Source organism: Rhyacophila brunnea, unplaced genomic scaffold (assembly GCF_057557595.1).
Source record: "Rhyacophila brunnea isolate RB1 unplaced genomic scaffold, BYU_Rbru_1.0 scaffold_16, whole genome shotgun sequence".
Lineage (NCBI taxonomy): Eukaryota > Metazoa > Arthropoda > Insecta > Trichoptera > Rhyacophilidae > Rhyacophila > Rhyacophila brunnea.
This window is the reverse complement of record NW_028232816.1, coordinates 1,092,168-1,105,654: the sequence shown is the minus strand read 5'-3', so window position 1 is coordinate 1,105,654 and position 13,487 is coordinate 1,092,168. Positions and strand designations below refer to the sequence as shown.

Genomic DNA, 13,487 nt, shown 5'->3' with positions numbered 1-13,487 from the left:
GCTCGGGATGTTGGTAGGACCCGGGATTCACAATAATTTAATAATAAATAGAAATAGGTAGTAGTAAAATGAAAAAGTCGTGATTGATTCGTTCAGAGAACAAGCTTTTATATTTTGGCTTTATCGACACACCATCAATTCACAATATTATTCTTACACTTTTCCGTCACTTAATATTACTGCTTAATCTCTAATTCGCTTTAACTTTAAACTTAATTCTCTATATCCGTTTCTCTAACTAATTTTTTTTCACGCCCATGCGTGGTTATGTCGTTTCTTTTTACTCTCAGAGTCTTGGGGCCAATGCTGCTTCTTTCAATGGCGACCCTCTACTCTCCTTTTTTCTATCGAACATTGTTGGCATCCTTCCCTTACACACTGCTTGTTATTAAATACCTTTGACTTTCGTCTCTTTTATTCGGCAAATCACATTCTTCGCTGACATACTATTATTATAATTAGATACCTACAATTCTCACGTGCTAAGTACAGGTTGAATATTTTGACAGTTAATCAAGGATTTTTGGACGTACATATGTACCCTTATTGTTGACTAGGAGGTCAGGTGGCAAGGTTATACCTAATAATTAATTTAATCTATCGGGAGAGGCACAAAAATCATGGGTGTGACAATGCCTAGGCACGCAGAATAATATTATTTTCAATAACAATCTCTATGACAAACATTACATTTTAAGATAGGTGGTATATAATGTTATACTAAGGCGTAAGGTACCTACTTTGCGGGAAATGGCAAGGGACTGGACACAAACTCGAATCGAGGGGTAGGTAATTGGACAATCGGCACATTATTTTCAAACACATTTATTTCGGTAATAATAAAATACACATTCTACAAAGCACATTCATGGTATAATTATACAATATACCTACGCAGTAAAGGAATGGATTGTTATTTTCTTATTGAAAGAGGTTCCAGATAATAACATTGTCCATTGGGGGTACCTAGTATTTATTATTTTGGAAAAAACGTTGTCAGCATAATGTCACATCGCGGAGCGTCAATGGATTTTCCATGAATTTATCAAAACAGTACCTAGCTAAAAAGGGTAGTATTGTTTTATGTTTGATTATTGGACAACATTTATGCAAAGTAGGATATAAGAATTCAGCTTTCTAATATTGTGCCTGACATCAAGAAGATTTGCAATTCAAGTACCCAAGACCGTCGAAGACATAAAGGAACTCATTCACTCATTTTTTAAATACGTGGTAAGACGTGTCATCACACTGTTCGTAATTTGTATCCGTCTTTTGGTAGGAATATAGGAGACTTAAATTTTTTACTTAGGAACAAACGTGATTTTTAAAAAAACAAGTAATACCTAATTCTCACGTTAAATGTCTCAGATTTTTTAAATCTTTCGGTGAAGAGGTTTTTTATTGTATTATTCGTATAATTTATTGAGTAGACGCGGTATTTTTTTAAATACAAATATTTCCACTTCCTACATATTGCAAGACTATGACATAACTCTAGAAATGTAAAACATTTATAATTTTAATATAAAGAATTTTTCGGCACGGTGAGCCGTTTGATATAACCATATTTAAGCATTATGTAGATCTACATTTAAAATATTCGGATTCGAAAGGCTGTTTTTACGAATATGACCCATTTTATGAATCTTCAACGAACTGAATCGTGCAGTTTTGTATTCACATACGGTACATTGAAATGGTTTTTCACCACTATGACGCATTTTGTGTTTCTTTAAGTCATATTATGACTGTATACAGCTATTGTTACATTGATCACATTTAAAAGGTTTTTCACCACTATGAACCATTTGGTGTATCTTTAAAGAACACAATTGTACACATTTATAATCACACAAACAGCATTTGAAAGGTTTTTCACCGCTGTGAACCATTTTATGTATCTTCAAGCTATTTGATTGTGAGCATTTATAATCACATAAATTGCACTGATAGGGTTTATTTTCACTGTGAATAATTAAATGTTTCCTCAAATAAGCTGCGGTCTTAAATTTGCAATCACAAACATTGCACTTAAAGGGAGATTCAACACTATGAACTATTGCATGTGCCTTTAAATAATTCGTATTTGTGCATCTGTAATCGCATAATTCGTATTTAAGAAGTTTTTCGTTGTTATGAATCATTTCATGTTTTTTTAAGGTACTAGATTGGATGCATTTGTAGTCACAAAGCTTGCACATAAATGGTTTTACTCCACTGTGAATTAAGCTATGTGTCTTCATCGTACTTGCCTGTATGCACGAGTATTCACATGATTCACACTTGTATGGTTTTTCACCGGTATGAATCATTTCATGTCTCTTAAAGGTAACTGAACCTTTACATTTGTAATTACAAAATTTACACTTAAGATTTTTTCCTTTTCTGTGAATCATTGCATGACTTTTGAAGTCTTTAGAATTTTTGCATTTGTAATCACATATTCTGCATGATAGCGTTTTATATTTAGTTGAACTGCAACCCATTTGGTTCTTATCCAGCGTATCATTACCAGTAAATGAAACCGCATGAGTAGATTTGTGATTATTTAAAACGTATTTAGCTGGGAAAAGGGCAAAACATACGTTGCATATAAAATTTCTATCATAAAATAAGGCTCTATTCAACTTGAGACAGACCATTTTCTCGGAAGAATCAGTTATTTCCTTTTTAATGTCAGATACATGAATTTGAATTTCATTTTTATCTACGTCATATGGAAGTTTTACACGCTGGATAGACTTCTTATCAGGAGGCATTAACTGGTCGATATAGTTGATCTAAAAAGAAAATATTATATAATATTATTTCAGGTGCAAAAAAGTCAGGGCCATAATATTGTATGTAAGACTTACAATACAGTATGTAGGTAGCTGACAAATATTTATCAGATGTAAACTATTGTATGTGGGACATACAATTGCTTAACTCCAAACTAAAAGTGGACATGCCATATAATCTAAATGATTTACTTCTTTTCTATGTATTATGGACATACTATAGTTTATAGAATTGAATACGCTGATACAGAAAGACAACATACCTAAAACATAAGCATGCGATGTTTACTTATAAACAACAGATATACTTAAATTTACATAATTTGAAACATCTAATGCATATACACACTGGAAAAAATCATTTTCTAGAAAAAATAGGATACCCGATGGGACATGAATTTGCTGAATAAATTAATACAATAAAGAAGGTAAAAATTTATCACCTACCTATTAAGTCAAGGGTCACAAAAAAAATATAAAACAAACACAATGTCATAAAGTGTTTGTAAAAAACCCTACGTTATCACAAATAATATAATAATTACAAGATAAAAAGAACCTTTTTTATACATCGTTTTTATATTTTCTGTTGAATCATATAAACTTGACTTGACTAGCTTAAACGATCAAAAAATATTGTACTTGATAGAAATAATACTAAAATGTCATTTTGATATGTCATTTTGATTTCCATAGTAACGCACGTATATATTAATAATTTAGTTGATAGGACCCCACCCCTAGCAACCAATAATGGTGTCGAAATAACTTTTCATACAAAATAGAATTAACTGAAAATGAATTCAATTCTACTTAAAGATGGCTAAAAGTATTAAAAAAATGCATTGGCATCGTGTTCTGATATATTCTAAAAGTTTCGAATGTCTAGCTAGTCGGGAAGTTAGTTAAAAATCGATTGCAAGATTTGTACCGGACAAAGAACTACCGGACAAATAAGAATACGAGCTAAGAAAAACGTTGTAAAATCATCAAAACCCTAATGATAAATCATTAGATAATAATCAATATATACACATAAAGGCATCATTTTATCGATTAGTTGGCTCGTTACAACAAGCTAGACATTTTCTTAACCTTAACTGAAATGTAATGCCCACCAATGACTTTCACACAAAATTAATGGTGATTGAAGCTAGGACATGAAAACCTTTGTTTCATTCGATAAAAATAGAAAAAAATACAAAACCAAAACGTTGACACGAACAAAAACGCCGACCTTCAGTTAGTGTTTATGGCAGAGTATGGTTTAACGACATAACTATACAAATCTAGCCTTGTAGTCAATTCTACTTCTCAAATAGCCGTGCGACAACCTCACGACGAGGTACAAACAGAATATATAAGTCCCATGGTCCTAAACTATGGAAGAAGCAGAGAAGAAATGGTCGAAAAAGACCATGAACAGGTAACCAGTAGCGTAATCGTTTAGTATTAGGAAGTAAAATGTATGTTGTTAACCTTTTCTTTGTAAAATGTAATAAAATTTTACGTAAAAAATTTCGCCTCGGAGAATCGAGACTGTTCAAGTGTAATTGGAACGCTGTGACCGCAGACCTCGAAATGACACGCCATGAAATTTCAAATCGATCTATTTCGGAAATAATTTCCGGGAAATCTCCATTAAACTTAGAAAATAAGTTATGGGAGAGATTGTTTACGTAAAATTAAGCAGGTACATGCTTCAATAACTTTTATAGCTATAATGGAAGTGTATGAAAATTGGAAAAGAAAATTGAATATTTATAAATTTATATACTGTATAATTGTAAATAAAGAATTTTAATACTAATTTTATCAATACAAGATAGGAGTTAACTACCGTTATAAAAATATTGTAAACGCGTATCTATATCTATAGACGCGTAATTATAATTATAGATTTTGTTAATGCTATAACTTGCTGACTATAATGAATATTGTAAAAGTAACAATTGGAAAAACTTGAGATTCTGGTATAGATGGGTTTCTACCCATAAACAATAATAAATCTTAATTGCCTCCTAAGTAATAAAAGAATCAAATACTGCGACTAAAAACACGAATTGACGCGTGACCTTGAACCTTAACTGAATTCTGTTCGACTAGAATTTACGGCCCGGCTGTGTTGAGTTGCCAGATAAAAATAGATTCAAGGTTACGTTTAGATTACTATGGAAAAGCCACTATTAAAGACGAAATAAATTTGTAGTCGCTTGTAAATAACATCTTGTTAGGATTAAGCATTTATATATTTAAGTTGAAATGTTAAGTATAAGATTATAGTATTTTCACGTAATAATGTTCGTCCGAAAGGTAAATATCGAATGAAACGTTTTCTGCGGCTCCAAATAGTTTTATTAAAACTTAGTAAAATTCTATTGGCCTAAAAAGGCCAAGAGTGGTGGAAAGGACTAGTACGTGGGTGTCAACCTTTCATTTTGACATTTTAAATTTAAAGACTGCCATTCCCTTATTTAGTACACGAGTACCTATTCTGATACCTCGTTGGAAAGCTAAAAACTTTCCCCTTCGTTTGAACACGAAAAATCATATAAAATCAACTATTTTGCTGACGTCACCGTAACTACGTATTTAAAGGACATGTTCTAGAGGGTGCTTAAAACACCCCTATTAAGTCTTAATTTTGCGGAAATAAAGTAGAGTAAATTTAACTCGATTTAATTAGAAGATATCTCTATTAGAAAGTTACCAGGAACGGGAGATATACGTAAATTTATCCCGTGAGAGAAAGATATACATCTGCTATCCCTTACGGACTGTTTCCTGTTAAACCTCCATCCCGAGGGTATAAAAGGTGACATCCTTTTTCCGTAAAATCATTAGTTTCTACACTTCTCACCAGCGATCTCCTACTAAGCAGCAGTCCTTCCGCGGATACGAGATACGGTTCTCAGTAACATTCGTGAAATTTACCTACAATAAGTCCCCATCGACGGGCAAAAAGTAACGCGAATATCTCGTATCTGCCGGTCGTGACGTGTGCCGCAAAACGTAGCGCGAATAACACGTATCTGTCGGTAGTGACGTCGGCCGCTAAACGTAGCTCGAATACCACGTATCTGTCGATAGTAACGCGCTCGCGGAGTAATTTCATTTTTCATTACTCATCATACGAGGTGACGTAATCGGGATAAATTACGTGATCGGATTTGTTTTATAAAAACAAATTAATAAACTCAGTTTGTAATAATAAATTTTACAAATCTTTTTTCGGGATTATAAAATAAATTTTTGAAACTTTATTAAGTAAACATAATTATAAAATAAGTTTTAGTAAACAAATTCATAAACATAAAAACAAATTTTAGTAAATAAATTTGTAAACATTAAGCAAACCTTTTGTAAACAAGTCTGTAATCACAAATAAATATTTGTAAATACACTGTGAACATAAATAAACTTTATAAACAACAATAAAATAATTCTATTCTTTTATAAACCTAATACTGTGTGACCAAAGAATAATTTATATTTTCTTTCTTATGGGAAAATATTTCATGAATTAAAAATATCCAAAGAATATCTGCGTATACATTCTCTGAATTAGGTGTGACTTTTCGGGAATTTGTGAAAGATTTCACAGAGATCCTATAGTGAACAAATAAATAGTTTGCTGATACTTTAATGAGATTTAATTACGGGAACAATGACAGTTAACCTTATTGTGTGACCGTGAACTCTAGTACCTGAATAAATTCGGCACCACACCAGCTGAGAGTTTTATTCGGGAATTCAAAAGTTGTGATACTACAAAGGAGATCCACCTCTCCTAATTCATCACTAGTCTCCTCAGTGACGGCCCGGTAGCATTATTGAGCTAGCCGTGAGCCGGGTCATGTCAACGTCCGTATCACAGAACAGATAATAAATAGAATACCGATAGGCTATATTCAATACGCCGCATGTTGGTGCAGGGTTTTTGAATGTGTGAATGTCCTACAAAAATGAAGCACGAATTATACACGTGCAAATGCAGACATTAATGAGCGTAAATGCATAAACCGAGAGTAGTTTTCAGTATTCGACGTACAACGTATTCTTGACACGTGTGTAAGTTTAACCCGGATTCTTCCTTACTCGAGTCGGTTACCTGCTATCGCCTTACCCGTTAAGTATTTCAGTTCCCATTATTTCTAAGTTCACTGGTCCGTATATTGTACAATATTATTCAACGTTTTTGTTATGGTTTTAGGTCAAAGTTGAAATAAAAAATAGACATAACCTTGACGTGCATTATAATTTGATTTTCATATCCTTAGTCTGATATTAATACAATTATTGGGTTAATTTTAAAAACAATGATGAGTGTCAAGTCTTTTTTCCCACGAGACTTCCTTTTTTTAATTGCTAGCTAAATTTAGATAATATAATATTATATTTACATACCTGATTAACTGGCGGTTTCCAATCTGAGTCAGAGCAGCTGGGTTGTGGATCTTCATAACTGAACGGATGTATTTTACCTTCAACAAACTCGTGCTTGAATTCAAGTTTATGTGAATCAGCATCTGATTTTATATTGATCAACTCCATTGTGGGTACCTGAAAAAAGCATATTATACGATAATAATTCTATATTTTAAAAGTACATTTTAAATATCTTCAAGAAAGGGAATCTCAAAAAATTCTTTTGAACTCGCTTTACCATAACGTCGTATTTTAACTGATGCGGGGTCCAAACAACGAGCCACTCTCGAGCTGGCTTCGAACTTTATGAAGGATTTTTATTATCATAACATCGTTATCTAAGCCTCCATTTCAATCGTGTGATATAACAATATTCTACCCTCTCTTACACATCTCAAGCTCATTTAAAATTTCTGTGACTTGAGGCATAATGTGACAGTAGGTAGGTACCTATATTCGTTGTCGTACAGACAGAAGTCACTAACTCTAAATACACAGTTCTGAGAGCAATGTTTTGTGTTTTTGTTTTTCTTAAAATGGTTGTAAAATCTTTATTTTTTGAGTTCTTCATTACTTTTATTTTTGAATATGTTCAATAATCTTAAATCGTGACTTATGCCAGTCAAGCAGCATTAAATTTTTACACAATGACATTAAAATCTCAATTTCGTCAAAACTGGAGTTAGTGACTTCTGCCTGTACGCACACTATATTTATTATCTTAAAATAAGAAATCGTAAATAGGTGAAACCGTAAACAATAAATATAAAGAGCCTTCCAGTGCTACTATTCATACACAAGGCTGCTACCGGTGGCTATCGAGGGAAGTTTAGCATTTGTATGTTCCTATGTTACCTACAATAAGTTAACCGTCTGAACTGTCTTCATTTTTAGAGTGAGGTAGACAGTTTTGACGGCTAACTTAGAGTAACAAGTATAATTCAAAACACGATAAACTACCCTCTATAGCAGCCTTGTGGGTAGAATATATACCTACGCCAGTATCCTGAAGACATACCTGGTAGGTAGCGTTGGAATATGCAATTATGAATTAGTCTTTGGGTGGATTTTAATTTTAACGTTTGATTTAACCTACATTCATCGCTACTATACTCATGTGTGTCACCACAATGTCTGTTCAATTGATCACATAGGTATGTGAATTTATTAATTATAATTATTAACACTCATACCTCAACATTGCAGCTGGAATCATCGGCTTTCTCTTGTTTTATAATACGAATGGCGTCCTGGCTGTTTGGATGCAATATTGGTACCTCAAACCAAAGCTGACCTCCTGTGTCAGTATTGGATTCATCTGGTTCACGTTTTATATCCATAATGTTGGAATTTAGATGAAAATTGTTTAACGGAGCGGAAGAAATCTAATGAATATTTTGCAATATAAGTATCGGTAAACTTCACTGGCAGCCGTGATTATAGACACGTGCCCATAGACAAAATATGTAATGTCTTTGGAATAACATTTGGATTCGGTTGCCAGTTTAAAAATTAACAAAATATAATCTAGCACAAATGAGCGATCGATACCTTAAATTAATTATTATCGTAATATTATTACCTAAAAGATATTATTTTACCAACGAATTGTATCAACGAAGTAATCTATATTTAAACGCTATGAAGGAAATAAGGAAAATAGTTTTACCTATGTACTGATAAAACTAATATTATTCGAATTTGACTTTGAAGTCCTTGAGATAGGGTTTGCTCTTTCTTCTTTGCGTGAGGATATATTCTACTAATTTATTTTCCCTTTTCCTTGTCGTTGGTCGTTCCTGTTTTTATTTACTGGTCATACCCGCCCGTAAATTTTTTATGTATGTAATTTGGGATTCTTTTGTCTTCATTATGGATTTGGCTACAGACGGCGAAGCAGAACTGCTACAGGAGGAAAAGTTCAACGTACGAGCGTCGATTAAGATGCTAATGTTTGAGGTATCCTCGTTACGTACCTTATTTCAGCAGGGGGACCAGCAAGGAGTGGCACTACGCCCAAAAAACAATTCTTGCCCCTACGGTCGTAGAGTTAGGTCTAAATGACAAGTTGCGTCGGTGCGACCACTCGTCATCAGCTAACCATCTGACGAAGAGGACCATCGCGGCCCTCCAGAATGCGATGTTTTCCCATCGGGATAGCTTCTGAAAGGGTATGCAAGGGTAGGTGGATTGGGCAACCAATCCTCAAAAAATCATAACAGCGATGAGCCTGTACCAAAAAATCGAAGGGGGTTTTGGGGACAACACATAATAAAATTTGCGAGAACATGACTCAGATCCTTACCGGAAGGATACCTTCACTCGGGAAGCACTATCAAGGATTCCTCCGAGCTTAAAGTCCCGGAAGGCCCTCGAACTCAAATTATGGCCGGGGTACTCCCAAGGGGCGACGTCCTGTGGGAAGGGAGTTCTCCATCGGAGGTACGGGTTCCACCAGGGATCCGTACTCTAAGCGAAGGTGACCGCATCTGGACGACCAACAACATTGGGGACCGCCTAAGAGACTTTCGGGGAGTCTGGATGGCGTAGTGTACCCCCCCCCCCCCCCAACATTGGTAAAAAATAATAGCCGTAGCCCGCATACCTTTTGTGCGGATACCACTATCGGTAAGTCCTTCTTTACTTTTACGGATAGATTTTAAAACGCAACAATCAGCAGAGGTCACTCTCGAGATCGAGGACTTAAAGAACTCAGGGGTTCTAGAAGAAGCGGGTCAAACCCCCAGTTTTTCTCTCAACCCTGTTTCTGATCAAGAAAAAAGACGGGGCTCTATGCCCTGTTTTCAACCGAAAGCGTTTGAATGCGTTCCTACAGCCAAAGCCATTCAAACTAATTCACCATTACGAGGTTGCAGCCTTCTTACAAACAGAAGACTGGCTAGTAATAATAGATCTAAGCCAGGCGTCCCTCCAGGTACCAATGGCTTCTCAACATCGTCGATTTGTTCGACTAGCCTACCAAGGGGAGCTCCTACAATTCACGTGACTCCCGTTCGTGCTGCCAACCGCTCCGATTATGTTGGCATCCCTGACCAATTGGGTCGCCGAACGCCTACGAAAGAATGGCTGAGAATATTCACTTACCTAGACGACTTCTTAGTAGCCAACCAATACGAGAAAGAGTCTCGGTTCAGGTGGAATACAGGATAACCTTCCTACAGTCTTTAGGGTGGTTAATAAATATTAAAATATCCTGTCTGAACCCAAGCCAACAATGAGGGTCCCTAGACATCACGTAGGACACACACACCAAGCAGAGGTTCCTGTCGCCGGAGAATTGTGTAGCACTCCGTCACCATCTGCTAATGCAGGTACAAAAAGGCAGTTGGTCCCTCAGACAGGCACATATCCAATCCCTTCTGGGGCGACTCAACTTCACATCCTACCTCCACGAGGAAGGTTGCATTGCCGACGGCTACAACGCTCCAGTCATCAATATGGCCGAGGTCCCATCCTCGCCAATTGATGACAATCCCACCACAGGCCCAACGGGACATCACGTGGTGGCTCTAGGCGATAGGATCCTCAGAGTTGACATAACGCAGGTACAAAAAGGCAGTTGGTCCCTCAGACAGGCACATATCCAATCCCTTCTGGGGCGACTCAACTTCACATCCTACCTCCACGAGGAAGGTTGTATTGCCGACGGCTACAACGCTCCAGTCATCAATATGGCCGAGGTCCCATCCTCGCTAATTGATAACAATCCCACCACAGGCCCAACAGGACATCATGTGGTGGCCCTAGGCGAAAGGATCCTCAGATTTGACACAACGCAGGTACAAAAAGGCAGTTGGTCTCTCAGGCAGACACATGTTCAATCCCTTCTGGGGCGACTTAACTTCGCATCCTACCTCCACCTGGAAGGTTGCATTGCCGACGGCTACAAAGTTCCATTCATTAATATTGTCGAGGTCCCATTCTCGCCAATAGACGACAATCCCACCACAGGCCTAACAGGACATCATGTGGTGGCTCCAGGTGATAGGCTCCTCAGAGTTGACACACATCAATCACTTTCTGATGACAGACGCAGCTGACACAGGCTAAGGAGCCCAACTGAATGAACACCACCTATCAGGTACGTGGGAACAAGACCAGTTACCATGGCATGGCATTCCAACAGGAAGGAAATGTTTGCAATTCAATCTCAGGTACAATCAATCATAGGATCAGATCTGCTTCTGCAGACAGACAACAAAACAGTGGTGCCATACATCAACAACGAGGGCGGCACAAAATCTGTCACCCTCCTAAACCTATGCCGACAGATACTAGTATTTACCAGTCTAGCCAACATCATGTTTACTACATTATACACAACTGCGTGGCAGATCATCTCTCCCGCAGACAACTCATTCCCGAATGGCACCTCATCAACACCGCAACCACCCCCCTGTTTCTGTTCCCGAGGTGGATTTATTCGCAAGCGAAACAGCACATGTCATTGCAACGTATGTGTCACGAGACCTTACAGACAGTGGCGCGCTGTTTCACGACGCCTTCAGCCGAGTGTAGGACTTCAGATTGGCGTGGATATTTCCCCCACCAAACTTAATTTCACGAGTCCTAGCGCACCTGAACTCAGAAAAAGGGAAGTACTTACTAGTGGCACCGAGCTGGAAATAATGCTTTTGGGGAGTGGACTTACGAAAAAGGGCGATAGTACCTCCTTATACAATGCCACACCCACATACGACACTAGTAGGTATGGAGACCAACCGTCCACCTCCAAGGACCCAGGACCTGTTCCTTTAACTATGGCTAATTTCGGGTGGGGTGGAAATAACATCAAATTGAATGGTGGAAGAAAGGGCACTCCTTACTTTCAGATGGCGGCCTTCGACTCTAAAAACTTACAAACCAGCTTGGAACAAATGGAAGACAATGACATGAGTAACAAGAACCTAATGGATCATAATAGCCCTCAACGAATGGAATTGGCCAGATACCTAGGCAACATGCACAACAAAGAGGGTTTGTTGTACAACACCATCCTGGTGCATAAGTCAGCCATAACCACTTTTTGCAAACCGATTATCATTGTAGATATCAGCATCAACGTGGTAGTACAACACAATATGTTACAGGCAATTTCGGTACATAAAACGAAACCCGTCAAACCACCGGTTTGGGATCCAGGACGAGTGGTAGATCATCTTAGGAAAACAACACCGGTGGAGTACAACCTATTCAAAACCTCTCGCAGGACAGCTACCTACTCGGCTGCTTCTCGCATCGGGACGAAGGGTTCATGGCCTCACACTACAAATAGTAGACAATGGATTGGTGGAAAAACGTGACTACATAATTGTATGGCCAATGTTTGGCGCAAATACAAATACCGCCAAGCATCGTCAATCGGAATGGAAGCTAAGCGCTTCCACGTGTCAAAACATCGACCCAGTATTATTCTGGTTACGGAAACTCGTCTGCATGTCAAACCCTAGGAGAGGGGAAGGTAGGGATATTTCGGAATTATTTATATCTTCAAGAGGATCACCAAAACCAGCCACCAGGGCAGTTATAGGGAATTGGATAAGGTCAGTACTGTTGGAAGCAGGGGTACAAGAACCACCAGGCAGTGTCCGCTCAGTGGTGACTTCCTTAAACTGTACATATACCCAATGATAATCTTAAAGAGAGGTATCTGGCGTAGTGAGTCAACATTTCACGACAACTACCAGAGAACGATGGATACACCACCATCAGAAGGGGAAAAGAACCCATTAACTTCTCTATTCAACCATATACATGGAAAGTCACGATGGTCTTTTACCTCGTCAATGAATCATTGTCACATACAGTAATTTGGCATACCCAACACCAGGTGATAACAAACAGATATCTCAAGGACTTCAAAGTCAAATTCGAATAATGAAAGGAGTTTTACCTACCAATAAAACTCTTATTATTCATGTTGACTTTGAAGTCCAGGTAACTTCTACCTGGTTCCTTGAGTCATATCATAATGAAGACAAAAGAATCCCAAATTACATACATAAAAAATTTACGGGCGGGTATGACCAGTAAATAAAAACAGGAACGACCAACGACAAGGAAAAGGGAAAATAAATTAGTAGAATATATCCTCACGCGAAGAAGAAAGAGCAAACCCTATCTCAAGGACTTCAAAGTCAACATGAATAATAAGAGTTTTATTGGTAGGTAAAACTCCTTTCATTTTCATTTTGACTGACATCCTTGAGATATGAATAATTGCCCTTCTTTCTTAGTGTAAGCTGTTAATAGTTA

The 13,487-nt window shown here is 37.3% G+C and overlaps 1 protein-coding gene across 1 annotated transcript; it reads right to left on the bottom strand.

Annotated features, from left to right (window-relative positions):
• Positions 1 to 1,800: 1,800 nt before the first annotated feature.
• On the bottom strand, positions 1,801 to 8,670 carry LOC147074131 (uncharacterized). Its single transcript, XM_085943910.1, has 4 exons — positions 8,405 to 8,670; positions 7,191 to 7,346; positions 2,024 to 2,783; positions 1,801 to 1,820 (listed from the first exon to the last, which is right to left on the bottom strand). Exons 1-4 carry the CDS (start codon positions 8,549 to 8,551, stop codon positions 1,801 to 1,803), a joined length of 1,083 nt encoding a protein of 360 aa, XP_085800036.1. The 5' UTR covers positions 8,552 to 8,670.
• Between the last annotated feature and the right edge of the window lie 4,817 nt (positions 8,671 to 13,487).